The sequence below is a fragment of the Hibiscus syriacus genome, unplaced genomic scaffold, assembly GCF_006381635.1.
Source record: "Hibiscus syriacus cultivar Baekdansim isolate YM2019G1 unplaced genomic scaffold, ASM638163v2 tig00009009_pilon, whole genome shotgun sequence".
In the NCBI taxonomy this organism is placed as follows: Eukaryota; Viridiplantae; Streptophyta; class Magnoliopsida; order Malvales; family Malvaceae; genus Hibiscus; species Hibiscus syriacus.
In genome coordinates this window covers 739,086-753,304 of record NW_024062181.1, presented here as the reverse complement: position 1 = coordinate 753,304, position 14,219 = coordinate 739,086, and the positions used below count along the sequence as shown (strand labels likewise).

Genomic DNA, 14,219 nt, shown 5'->3' with positions numbered 1-14,219 from the left:
CCTTTAACCAAACACTGTAATCTTAAATTCCTGCTAAACCAACCAAACACAAAATACAACATTCCCAGTAATCCTATTCCCCGATAATCTTTTATTTCCACTGATAATCTTACATTCCGTGAATCAAACGCACCCTTTCAATGCTTTGCCTTTCCCATCTCATTTGTCAATATCATTTTCATAAAGTTGTTTGTTTGGGGGTACAAATACATGTGCCAGTCACCATTCATACAACATGATTTGGTCCTAAACTATCCTTGTGCCATTTGGACCATCTACGTGGCACTTCAATTTATTTCATATCATTGTCGTATTTAATAATCATGTCGTTTCAAAATTACGATCAATCTATTTCATGTTGTACTTGTGTTCATTAAACGTATCGTAATCGAAATTATTATCCGATCTATAGGCTTAATGAAAGCACAATCATTTTCTAAGGACAATAGGGTTGGGATCAATTTGGTCCCCATTGGTTCCATCGTTTATCAAAGGAGCAAGGGCTAAGCACATAGGGCTCCAATTAGATTCTTATTGCACGACCCAAAATCACAGCAAAATTTGGACCGTATGTCACCGTGTTCAACAATTTGGCCAGTTGGGGGACACCTTGATAGCTCAACTTCATGGTCCAAATACTTGCCGAATATGAAAATCCAAAACTAGTAAGGGAGAGAAACTCGAAAATGGGTGTAGATTCGTGTAGGACTGTAAATGAGACGAGACAGATCGTGAAGCTCGATAATTCTATTTGCATGGCCATGAAATATATATAATGTTGGAATTTAGGAATTAATGGTAATATTTCCAACATTAGATGATTGTTTTCATAAAGATATTTGTGACCAGATGCAATATTCTTATGAAACGACCTACTATCAGTTAGTTTTTCAATACATCTTGAAACAATTCAATCGAACGTCAAGAACTCAAGATATGCTTATTTTAACCGACATAAACACTTGACCCCGAAAAATATATAAAAAATATAGTGGGCGTGCATAAAAAATAAATAAATAAAAGCAAACAATTCATAGATTATTCATGTGCTTTGCATCCCTCATTGATTGATGTCTTCCTGATTCCCACATTCCTTTACAATATGAGATGCCTGTTATAGTTGTCCGAGGTCGGCCCATAGGAACGGTCCATTCCATTCAATAAATTAAGATAAATCATTGTTTAAAAAATAAATAATAATTTAATTTGACTCTATTCGAAGATATTTAACTATTAAATATATTTTATATTGATATTTAAATACTTTTAGGATTAGATAAATTCCTCCACTATTAAATAAAAACTCAAATTTTAAAAATTTAAATTATTCGGATTATTAGGTTTCATTATACGATACTTAGGAGTACGATTTTTAAATAATAAAATGTTTTATAGTATTTTAATTTTTTAATTTAAAATTAAATTTTCTATTTTCCATTAAAAAAATAAAAACCTTAGCCTTCTCAAACTTTTTACTTATCGCTATTCTCCTTTCTTTCATCTTTCTTCTTATTTATACAAATAATCGCTTTAAAAAATGATGTGAAAAGATATGGGTGACTATTCACTCGTGGCATTGAAAATAAAATATAAGAATAAATTTGTATTGATTAAAATAACGAAAAATGAAAATGATTTAGGAAATAATTTTCTAAAATAACAGCTTTATGTTACTTTATGTTTTTCTCTAATTTTTACAGCTATTATAGAATATTTCGGCTTCCTCGTTCATATAGGTTGTGAGAAAAATAATTTCTTCATATAAGACATCCATCATATTATTTATCGAATTAAGGTTTCTTATTGGTCTGAAGACGCCGTGCACTCCTGGGGTCTTCTCAATTTGCTTGAAGACACCATGCAGTCGTGGGATCTTCTTCATTTACCTGAAGACGCCATGCAGTTGTGAGGTCTTTATATTTAGCTTGAAGACACATGGAGCACCTGACGTCTTTAGAATGATACTGTTTAATTTACCCTAGATGAAAAATAATCCCCAAAATAGACTATATTAAGTATTAAAAAATCTCACTTACATTATCTCAACCTCTGTTTTGAAAACCGGACCGGCCGGTTCAATCGGGAACCGTTGCTTAGTCTGGTTCAATCTAAATCGGTTGAACCGTTATTAGTGAACCGGTCAGAACCGCTGAACCGTTCGAACCGGACCGGCTGAAAATCGGAAAAAACCGGAAAAATCAAGATTTTTGTTTTTTTTTTAAAGAAAAATTAAACCAAACAACGTCGTTTGTTAAACGAGCCAAGTCGAACTCGAGTATTGCTGAGCTCGACTCGAACTTGAAAACTTTAAAAGTAAGCTCAACTCAACTCAAACTCACAAGCTAAAAATTATTAAGTTCAACTCAAACTCGAAATATAATATTGAAACTTGAACTCAAAAAAAAAAATTAGAAGCTCGATTGAAGCCTAAAATTCGAGCTTAATTGAAGTGAAAGAATAGTTATATAATTATAGTTATATAATTTTGTTATGATTTTTTTAACCCCAAATTTATTTTTTAATTATAGTTATATAATTATATTTATTATTTAATAGGTTTTACTTTAAATATTATTTTGTAGTTAATTCGAATCATTTTGTTTCACTTGATTTTATGGTTTTTAACTTATATATGTTATGACTTGCTTTGAATGACTTGTGATATAAAAAATTATTTTTTATTAAATATTTTTGATATTTTTATTTAATTTTTTAAATAATTTTGACGTCATCCGATTCTTCCGACCTGTCAGACCAGTTCAACCGATTAAATCAATAAATCGATAACATGACCGATTAATTAACCTGTGAAAACCATGATCTCAACCATTTCACCGAAATCTTGTACTAGTAGCCTTGAAAACATAAAATAGGACAATTCTCGGTCTTCTAAATTTAATGTCGCAGAAATAAAATGGTGAAATCACGTAATAATATATAATTTTAATATATATATATAATAGTATTTGGAAAATGATAAACTGAGAGGAAAAGAAATTGAAAATCGACTTTGACTCTATATTCATTTTTATTCTTACCTTTTTTTTAATGGAAATAGCTACTTTTATTATAAAAAACATTAATATTACAAAAAATATTTATAATCATAAACATATTAAACATATAATTATGACATTTTTTTAACTATTAACACAAAAATTAATTATTGAAATCATACAGGAATCAAACAAAGAAAATGTTAAAAACACATAAAAAAACTAGAATAAAAGATATATATGAACATATCTAACTACATCTATAAAATAAATCACAACAGAATATCAAATTACTGAAGACCACCGACAACTGTAAATCAGAATCGAATGTCGTGAGAAAACTATCTATAAACAAAAATGACGTATTCAAAGCATGAAATATCAACAAGATAATAAAAAATGTCATTTTGATTAGTCTAGATGATGTCTAATCTAACATTAAAAAAATAAATGAAAACAATTGGTCAAACAACAAATAACGTACCGAAAAACAGAGAAAAATATGCTATAAAAATATCTAATAATATGTCATAAAAGTAGAGTTATTAGAAACTAAAGATAACAAAAATAAAAAACAATATAATATAAAATAAAGAAATAAATAAATAATATCGACAATCAACATTAAAACAAATACTATCATTTACCAACAAAGATGAAAGAAAGGAGGGTGGCGATAAGGAAAAAAGTTTGAGAAGGTTAAGGTTTTCATTTTTTTAATAGAAAATGGAAATTTTAGTTTTAAAATTAAACAAAAGAATTTTAAAATGCTATAAAACATTTTATTGATTATTTTAAAGGTTTTATTTGAATAAATTGATGACTCAAAGAAAATCGATAAAGTGGATGATATTTGTGGTTAAGACCAAGAGTGATGACTGATGCGGTGAAAAATTATAAAATAATTTCATATTAATTTATGTATTTAAATAATATTTTTATTTTCTATACGACATATATCATATTTGATATTTGATATTTGTATTTTAATTTTAATTTTTTTATTAAATTGTTTAATATAATTGTTTGACAATTTTTATTTAGAGAAGGAATAAGGGAAATTTTTGCTCTAATAAATATTGAACTCACAACTTAGGGAAGTGAATTATTCTCTTCGGATAGGCCTGTAAACGAATCGAACGAACACGAACGAGAATATGTTCATGTTTGTTCGTTTAACTTTAATCGAACAAATGAACGAACACGAACATAAACGAATATTTTTTTTGTTCGTGTTCGTTCGTTAAGGAATGCAACATGTTCATGTTCGTTCATTTAAATGATAAACGAACACAATAAACGAACACAAACGAACATATGTAAACGAACATAATGAATACAATAAAAGAATGTAAACGAACATAATGAATACAATAAAAGAATGTAAACGAACACAAATGAATAAGCATAAACGAACACAATAAATTAACATAAACGAACAAAAATGAAAATGTATTTTTTCTTTCCTAACAATTTTATGATTATATTTTATTTAATTGTTTTGAGCTTTTTTATTTGTATTTAAAATTAATTGAATTTTAAAATATTTATGGATATCAGATTAAAACTTATTTGGCTTTAATATTTTAAATGTGTCTAGAGAGATTGAGCTATACATAAAAAAACACACATAAACAAATGAACATAATAAACAAACATAAATGAACGAACATATTACCGAACGTTCACGAACGTAAATGAACGAACGAGCACTATGTTCATGTTCGTTCATTTAATTAAACGAACACAAAATCTTGTTCATATTCGTCCGTTTAATAAATAACCGAACATAAATGAAATTCCCGCCGAACGGTTCATGAACGGTTCGTTGAACATTCAGTTCGTTTACAGGCCTATCCTCGGAGTTCCTGAATATCTGTATTATTCTTAATGCTTCAGGTTTCAAGTTAGGATGTCTACCAATCAGGTATCTTGGGGTCCTTCTTGTGACTCGTAAGCTCATTGAGAAGGATTGTTTGCCCTTGCTGGAGAAGATCATGCTTAAGCTTGGGCAATGGTTCAGTAGGATGCTAAGTTATGATGGAAGATTGCAACTTATCCGGTCTTTGTTGACGGGCATTACTAATTTTTGGTGCGGGCAGTTGATTTTGTCCATGGCTGTGATTAATAAAGTTAACCAATTATGCATGTGTTTCTTATGGAAAGGTAGAGATGTTAGTGTTATGGGTGCAAAGGTTAATTGGCGCACTGTGTGTTCTTTGCGAGCTGAAGGGGGTTTAGGTTTAAAAGACATTTGTTGCTGGAACAAAGCTTGTGTGATGCAACTTATGAGGGCTCTGCTTGCTGGGGAGGGGTCCCTCTGGGTGGCTTGGGTTCGTTCCTACGTCTTAAGGGTACTGATTTTTGGGTTGCTAGGTGTAAAGCTGATGTGAGCTGGACTTTGAAGAAGATGTTCAAACTTAGAAATGAGGCTACTGGTGTCCATACTTCAGTTTCGAGTGGTCAAATGGTTAATACAACTTGGATATGGGGAGGTGTCCCTTGGCAGAGGCTTATTTGGTTTCCTATGCACACTCTAAAGCATGCTACCATTGCATGGGTGTCTATTTTGGATCGTCTGCATACTAAGGACAAGCTTTTAAAAATGAACATTGTGGTTGACCCTATTTGTATTTTATAAAAATACACGCGTCACATGATACATTTTTAAAATACATATACTACATTGGCCATTTTAAAAAATACACGTACCACATTAAACATTGTCAAAGTATATGTACCAAATGTGGTATTATCTCTTTTGAAAATACGAAATGACTTAATAATTGAATGACACGTATAACAATTCACAATTGTTTGAAAGTTCTTTTTTTTTTTCTCGAGGGAACTCACCATGCCATTTTTATAAATAAATTAAATAATTAGATGGGAAAATGATATAATTTACGTATCGATTTATCAATCAAACATTTATTATATTATATTTATTTTACAATTTATTAACATTAATGTCGTATTTAAAATTACCCAAAATAGACAGTTGTCAGCAAAAAGGTGGCATTTAGTGATTGATAAAAAGAGTGAAAGTGAAGAAAAATAAATAAATAAATAAATAAATAATGAAAATACTGAGGAATTAAATTTGTATTTATCATCATGTGTTAGTATCCCTCATTATTCTCAACTGCCACAATTACTCTTGCATTTATTTGTGTTCAATGGTTATATATTATAAAACTTATGGTAGGAGGATTTTTTTAATTTAATTTTTATATTACACGAATGAAATTATTTCAGCGGTTAAAAAGATGGTTGTTATTTTTAGAGATTCTAGGTTCGAGCACCAAAGACTATATGGGTGTTTAAGTTTTAATTGTCAAATAGTTAAAAAAAATCTAATTTTTATGGTTACAACATCAAGATTCGAACTCTTAACTTTATTTAAGAGATTTAACGTTTCATTTCATTTGGCCAATAAACAACTGCATGGACAGACGTAGAATTTTATGTTAGGGATCTACTTTTAAAATTTTAACGGGATACAAACTTATAAAATTTTAGGCGGGTAAAAACATATTATCAATACAAAATATAAAAAATATCTAAAATATATGAAAATTTAAAAATTTTAAGGAATATTTACCCCAGTCGTTCCCTCTCAATCCATCTCTAAATAGTTGGTATTTTTAATAGTCTTTTTTTATATAACCTTCGATTTTCTATCTATTGATCGACTAATCCGGATCGGATACTGCAGAGGCAAGGACGACCCTCCCAACCCGATTTGCTCCATTCGCAAACGACAATATTCAAACATTTGACATTACTCAAGGGATCTAGTGTCTCATCCCACTAATCTAATATTTACTTATATTTTCTTTAAATACTCAAACCACCCAACTTTCTTTGTTTACATAATTACCCTTTTCTTCTTTCATATTTTTTCTTTAATGTACTATCTCTAGTTTTAAGTTTGAGCAAAGTACTCCAAGAATGTTTTTCAGGACTCCTTTGTGTCGGTCAAGTTAAACTTTTTATTTGATACAAAGTGGTCTTGTACTATCCAAAAATGTACTTTAAGACTCCTTTGTGTAGGACAAATTAACATTTGTATTTGGTACAAAGTGGTCCTAATTTGAGAATGAAAGAAAAAGAGTTAAACTTGTTTGAAATTATCTCCAACGAGTATGTCACGATAGGAAATAACCAATTGATTCAGAATTTCGATTTCCCCCTCGAAATTCATATATCTATTAAATGAATATAAGGATAATTATTAATATTGTTATCAATTTAGACCTACTAATTACATTTAAAAGCATAGAATCAAATTATATTAAAACTAAAGTAAATAGATTAAATTATAGATTTTACCACAGTTTAGGGACCTTATTAATAGTTTTCTCTTATCAGATTGCAACAAAAAACTAGCTGAGAACTGACTCAGGGAACACCAATCGTATCATGGTGGTCCAAGAGCCATCATCATTCCATCAAGCACGGACACTTCCAGGAGAGTGTCCAAATGTCGGACACGATATTAATCTTATTAATCGAATTAAGATTCATTTAATATAGTATTAGTTTTAATCTTTTATTATACATTATTATGCAATAATTTTTTAAAAAACTATCGTATTTGTATCGTATTATATCGGTATTATGTATTGTATTTTCAGACCAAAACTAAACAAAACCACAGTGAATCATTCTTTTGTCTATCAGTTCAACTGAGCATTGGATCGTTGTCTCCCCATCAGCAAGCGATGTTCCAATTTCCGAGAAACCAAACAAGAAGTAGAATTGAAATAACATACAAATTTTACTGAGAAATACATACATACATATGTGTGTGTGTACATATGTATTCTCATTAGAAAGTTTGAGCAATTGGATCTCTTAAAGCTAGTTCAAATACTATATTATATATATATATATATATATATATATATATATATATATATAGATCTAATGTCTTAACTTTTTCTGGTTTTATCGATGATTGTTGTTGTAATATCATGGAGGAAATCGAGCAAAACGGTGCTCTTGCATTTGGGGCATTTAGGGTCATTTCCGGACAGCATCACGTACATAAGGCACCTAGGGCATCCAACGAGCAACATCGTCTCCGTCTCTACAGCCACCGCATCGAGACTAGTACTGCTAGAGTCGACTTCCAACAGCTGGTTCATCTCCGATGACACGCATGAACTCGGAGGAGACGTTGCCGCGGTTGGTGATTCACCTCCTGGGTTATCCCTTGGTGGTGATAGGTTCAACTTCAACTCAAGCCTCGGTCCATTTCCATGACTCATTTCCCCCCTCTAGGTTTAGGTATGTATAGAGAATCAAACCTGAAATATATATATAAACTAGTTTTATGTATAAAATCAAACATGAAATGAAACATGTAAAAAACCCAGAAAAATAAAGTTATTTTAACATGTATATACATACATACGTATATAAATATATGTATATGTAGATAGTGACAAAAAAGAAACAAGCTTGGGACAATATTTTTGGCTAGTTTTCTCTAGTTTTACGTACGAAAACGAAACATGCAAGAAAACCCAGAAAAAAACCCCAGAAAAACAAGTTATTTCAACATATAAAACGATTCAATTGCACCCAAAGAAACAAAGATTGAATGTAATTAAGGTACCTTGAAGGTGAAGGAAAGGCTGAGACAATGAAGAGCTTCAAATCAAAGTGGGGTGTTTGAGGAAGAAGAAAGGCAAAATTTATAAAGGGGGAGAGATGGGTTCCCATTAAAAGCCTTGTTAATTAAATGGAGATGAAAGATTGGTTGAATTTGAAGACTGCAAAAATAAATATGTATTAATAATTGCTTGATAAAAAAACCCTTAAGAAATATGCTGGAAATGGTGAATGGGCAGTAACTATTTTGTATCATGAAGAAGGAAAGGTTTCATTCATTGCTTTCTCTTACAGTGATTTGGATCTTTTGGGGGAGTGTAATGCAATCTACACCATGTAAAGATATATAATTTGAAACCCTAAGGGGTTTTTGGTTCAAGGATTGTGGGCATGTTTGGTTGGCCGGGAATCTCATTCCCGGTAATGTTTTATTACTAATAGTAGATTTTTTTGGGTATATTACCGGGAATTTCATTATCTCCCTTCCCTTAGGTATTGTAACATTACCGGCGTTTTGGACTAAAATACCCTTAATTTTTTATTTTTTTTCAAAAATATCATTCTTCTGTCATTGAATAATAAAAATTCTACAAAGGTTAAATTACATATTTATCCTTAAACTATTTTAGATTTACAAAAAAAAGTCTATAATTAAAATAGTATATGAAGTTCAGGGGTTAAAATTTTTTTTACCCTTTCATTAAACCTTTTGTATATTTTTAATTTTGTAAAAAATATATATAAATATTGAATTTAATTTTTTCAAAGAAATATATAAATATTTTACAATTTGTAAATATATACAAATATATATAAGGACAATTTGGTCAAATATACATTCCAATAATCTTTTATTCCTTTAACCAAACACGATAATCTTACATTCCTGCTAAACCAACCAAACACAAAATACAACATTCTCAGTAATCCTATTCCCTGGTAATATTTTATTCTCACTGGTAATCTTACATTCCGTGAACCAAAAGCAACCTAATAGCTTTTATGCAATCTACACCTGTTTGATGAATAAACAAGTCGAGAGAAAAAACGATGATGTATGATGAATAGAGGCTCGAAATTGAATATAAAATTTTGGAGAGTCCAAATATAATTTTATCATTGTATTATCTTATAATTTTATAATGTTAAAGGGATTACATTGAAATTCTAATATTATTTAATGGCCAAAATATAATTTACTAATACATTTAACTTGAAACTTTGAAATTCACTTAAATTGGAAAATTTCCCAATTTGGGGACCAAGCCCCCGCCTGTCCCATTTAAGCCTTTGGAGTGTATTCCAATTAGAGCGGTAGATGAGAGACAGATCACGAGCTATTCGAGATCAACTCGATAAATACTCGGATTGAATAGAGTCGACTCGAATTCTTAACGAGCCGAAACGAGCTACTTGATATTCGACTTGAAAAGCTCGTGAACAGCTCGAAAATTTAATATATTATGATTTTATTTTTTAAAATAAATTATTAATAATATTAATATTTATGTACTGTTTTTTTAATATAGTAAGATTTTCATGTATTTAAGGTTCATGTTCGAGTTTGAGGCTTCAACGAGTTAAGTTTAACTTTTTTTTTTTCATTTCGAGCCTTTTCGAGCTGCTCACGAGCTTCAGTTTAGGATTTCGAGTTCGAGTTGAGCTTGAAAATTTTAAACTCGGAAATTTTCGAGTCGAATCAAACTCAATTTCAGAGTTTTCTAGTCAATTCGAGCTCAACTCATCTCGTTTACACCCCTAATTCCAATAGGTTTAAATAAATTTAAATTTCGAATCTTAATATATTTATCGCTAAATTACGATTGTCTAGACAGACAGACACATACCGACATAAATGCATAGTGGTAAAAAACACCAAAATTTCAAAGGAAATGGACCAAAGTTTCTGTATTAGATTTTGGGAAAACTTTTTCCGGATAATTAAATTCAGTCCTCCAATTTCTATGCTTCAATGGTTTAGGACATAATGTAAGCCCATGCTTTTCATTTCCTTGCTTTACTTGTTTCGCTAGGAACATCCGGGTTTTCCAACAAGGCCACAAGTCCATTATTTGATTAAAGCAACTATTTTTTTCTTCAATTCGATCGAATATTGTCGAAGTCTAATCTAAACGAGTAACCTATCCTAAAATTATCGATACTTATTTTTAAGTTCAATTTCTTGGGGAGGTAAAGCAATTTTCTCAAGTTCGGGGATTCCATTTGGACATAATAGTTTTGCTATCAAAGAACGGATACAAAATTTTATATTGAAGTATGAATTTTAAAGAAATTATATTAAATTTTTAGAATATAAAATTAAATCATCAATAAAAAATACAGACGTTTACGGGATTTGTCAAATTCTAATCAAACCAGAAATTAAGACATAAAGCTTTTGGCTGCCATTGGCAACGAAGGGTTAGTGATGCTATACCCTCCATCCACCATCAAATTGACGCCGCTCAAATACTTGGACTCGTCACCGGCTAAATACAATGCCGCTGCCGCCACGTCTTCCACCTCCAAAATCTTCCCTTTCAAGTTACCGGCCTCCGAAACCAAGCTTTCGAGCTCTTCTTTCTCTATCCCGGTCCCGTTCGTCAACAACGGTGTTGCGACTGCATACGGTGAAATGCAATTAACCCTTATCCCATACTGCGCCATCTCCACACACAAACTCTTAGCCAACCCCACCACCGCATGCTTCGACGCCACGTACGCATGCTCGGAGAAACCGCCCAACACCGACAACACTCTAGCGGTGAAGAGAATGCAGCCTTTCTTCGCCGGGATCATGACCCTGGCGGCATGTTTAGCGCCTAAGAATCCACCGTACAAATTGATACCCATAACGTTCTTGAATTTTTCTTTGCTTGAATCAAGAATACTGGTCTCCAAACCGCCTACCCCGGCATTGTTGAACATGATGTCGAGCTTCCCGTACTCTGAAACAGCTAAATCGACGGCGTTTCGAACATCGGAATCGCATGTAACATCACAGTGAACATAGGAGATGGTTTCATGGCCGCCAAGTTGTTCACTAATTGAGCTTCCGTGATCATCTTGAACGTCTGCAATCACAACTTTGGCTCCGTGTTGAACAAAAAGTCGAGCTGTGCTCCCGCCAATGCCACTGGCTCCACCTGTTATTAATGCCACTTTACCTTCTAGCCTATAACAAAGGTTAAATTAATTTCTCGGAATCGAGTGTTACAGTCGAGATAAGAACATGTTATTTTACATCATCTTAACACTGTTTTGTAAAATTATTTTTTCTACTGATAATATATCAAATAACAATTCTTAGAAAGATACCGACTTGTATAACTAGACTTAATATGAACGCATGCATTACACCAACAACTATTAGTTTGAATGTTATATTGATGGTCTTACGAAATGATTCACACTGTATTGAATTCATCAAGTGATCTCATTGATTCAAAGTAATGTTGTTATCTCTAGAGATTTTAGGTTTGAGTAGCTACGTTTGCAATGTGTGTGCGTTGTCAACGGTTAAAAAAAATTCCGAATAAATATTATCTTATAATCACCACTTAATTAAAAAAATACGTGAAAACCAGGCCCGTCCCAAAAGATACATAGGCTCTGTGCTATTTTTTTAAAATGAGACCCTAAAATATTATATAATAAGACAAAATTGTAAAATATCAAAATTTAAGAAGAATGAAACTAGGATAGACATAAATAAGAACTTTTTTTGTCCATTAAACACCATAAATTTGAATTTTTTTCTTGGAAAATTGGTTACAATTGAATTCTTGAATTTTTTCTAGATACTTTTGTGTAAAGTACACAAATGGTTCCCGAACTATAGGGCATTGCTTTATTGAGTCTCTCGATTATTAAAAGATACAAAATGATTCTATGACTATAGTACGTTGTTTTGTTGAGTCTCCAATTATTAAAAGTTACAAAATGGTCATCCCACTATTCGTATGTTCCAAACTGTCTTTTTATGTTAAAAAATTGACGACAGTCTAAGCTGAATGTTAACCAACTGACTGAAATATGCTAAAATCTTATCTTATAATCTCCAACGACTATCATATCTCAGGCAACATGTTAACGTCCATCTCAAAAGACTATAAACTTTTTACGAAAAAAGGACGAGTTTAAAATATATGAATAGTCGGGTGATCATTTTGTAACTTTTAATAGTCTAATAGTCGAGGGACTCAACAAAACAAAACCATATAGTATGAGGACCGTTTTATAACTTTTAATAGTCAATAGATTCAACAAAGTAACACTCTATAATTAGGACACCATTTGTGTAATTTACCAAAACTTTTAATTAAATGAAAATTATTGTCTTTGTTAAAGATAATCGGAAAAATTACCATATGAAGTTTTTTACAAGATAAACTATTCTCTTAAATTTAATAACCTAAATACACTTGCACTTATAGAACTATATGAAAATTAGGGTATATTTAGGGGTCAATTTGTCTATTAAACTAAAATTATTTGATGACATGAAAAAAAACAAAGCGTGGCACTACTTCATTGGCTCAATAGTAAATTAAACGTGAATAGAAGAGTCAAAAACACAAAGCCAAGCCGAAAAAAATGGTGCTTTGGTCATATCCGCCGACGTCGAAGCAAATAGCTTTAACAATCGGTTTCTGCTTCACCGGAGCTTCTTTTATAGCCGCCGGAGCTTACCTCTCTTTTGTCAATATCTGTCCTCAACAAGAACGCGCCAAAGCCAGTAGCCAATTCGTCAAAGACCGACTTCGAAAGATGCTCGACGAGTAGTCGCCGCCCCAGAAGAAAGAACGCCCAAAAGAGTAAGGATAATAGGACGCCTTTTCAGGGTTTAAAATTTCTGGATTTTTGCTTTATTTGCAAAATAAAAATCAAGATTTAGTGATTTTGATAATTTATGAATTTAATATGTCTCGAGCAGCTCAGTTGATAGAACGCAAGGCTCTTAACCTTGTGGTCGTGAGATCGAGTCTCACGGTGGACAATTCATAATTCTGACTGCCGGATGTCTCCCACAGAAACTGCTCTCAACCTGACGTTAGAGACAGCCTACTATCATACCTCCCTCTTACCCCATTACACAGGATCAGCTAATTTTTTTCGTATAGTAATTTAACAAAGGCTACATTCCTCAAGTGACTGATTGACAAAGTTATTGCAGCAAAGCATAGCATAGTTTACAAATGGTAGAATAATCCTACACGTCTAAGGAGCTTACATCATGCAAATTATGCATTTAAAGAGAGAATAAAAAAGAAAAAAAAAAGTTAAATATATTCATACAATTTACAGTCCACATGAAAAGATATAAAGATGTTAAAACCAACCCATAAGTTTCCGATGTCCGTTGCAACCAAATTGACCCTCAAAACTCTGTTTCAATGTCCATTGCACCTCCAACTTGTACTATGGTGAATTAGGAATTAGGTCCTCTGTAACTGATTTGATCAACCCCTTATCACATACTCCTGTGGCTGCGAATCGGCCGCCCTAATATGATGCACATCTCAGGAAGTGGGAAGAAAAAAACAAACTCCAAATACCAATGACAACGCATCTCTCCCTCCTGAAGGTGCAGACAGAATG

The 14,219-nt window shown here is 31.8% G+C and overlaps 2 protein-coding genes across 3 annotated transcripts; both read right to left on the bottom strand.

Moving 5' to 3' along the window:
* Window positions 1-7,923: 7,923 nt before the first annotated feature.
* On the bottom strand, window positions 7,924-8,745 carry LOC120202714. Of its 2 annotated transcripts, none has more exons than XR_005523751.1 (2): window positions 8,623-8,745; window positions 7,924-8,311 (listed from the first exon to the last, which is right to left on the bottom strand). XR_005523751.1 is itself a non-coding variant. In XM_039203104.1 (2 exons), the coding sequence occupies exons 1-2, from the start codon at window positions 8,727-8,729 to the stop codon at window positions 7,934-7,936; spliced, it is 453 nt and encodes a 150-aa protein (XP_039059035.1). In that variant the 5' UTR covers window positions 8,730-8,745; the 3' UTR covers window positions 7,924-7,933. The 2 variants fall into 2 exon arrangements, 1 of the variants encoding a protein (XP_039059035.1); XM_039203104.1 differs by having other exon boundaries at window positions 7,924-8,279.
* Window positions 8,746-10,992: 2,247 nt separating this feature from the next.
* LOC120202760 (secoisolariciresinol dehydrogenase-like) lies at window positions 10,993-13,710 on the bottom strand. Its single transcript, XM_039203137.1, has 2 exons — window positions 13,706-13,710; window positions 10,993-11,793 (listed from the first exon to the last, which is right to left on the bottom strand). The coding sequence occupies exons 1-2, from the start codon at window positions 13,708-13,710 to the stop codon at window positions 11,001-11,003; spliced, it is 798 nt and encodes a 265-aa protein (XP_039059068.1). The 3' UTR covers window positions 10,993-11,000.
* Window positions 13,711-14,219: the final 509 nt, after the last annotated feature.

What these genes read in the sequence shown, in the direction of transcription:
- LOC120202714 (XM_039203104.1), bottom strand. Translation starts at nt 8,729, where the DNA reads ATGGGAACCCATCTCTCCCCCTTTATAAATTTTGCCTTTCTTCTTCCT. An exon ending in GCCTTTCCTTCACCTTCAAG is followed by an intron (nt 8,280 to 8,622) that starts GTACCTTAATTA and finishes CTAAACCTAGAG; the next exon opens with GGGGGAAATGAGTCATGGAA.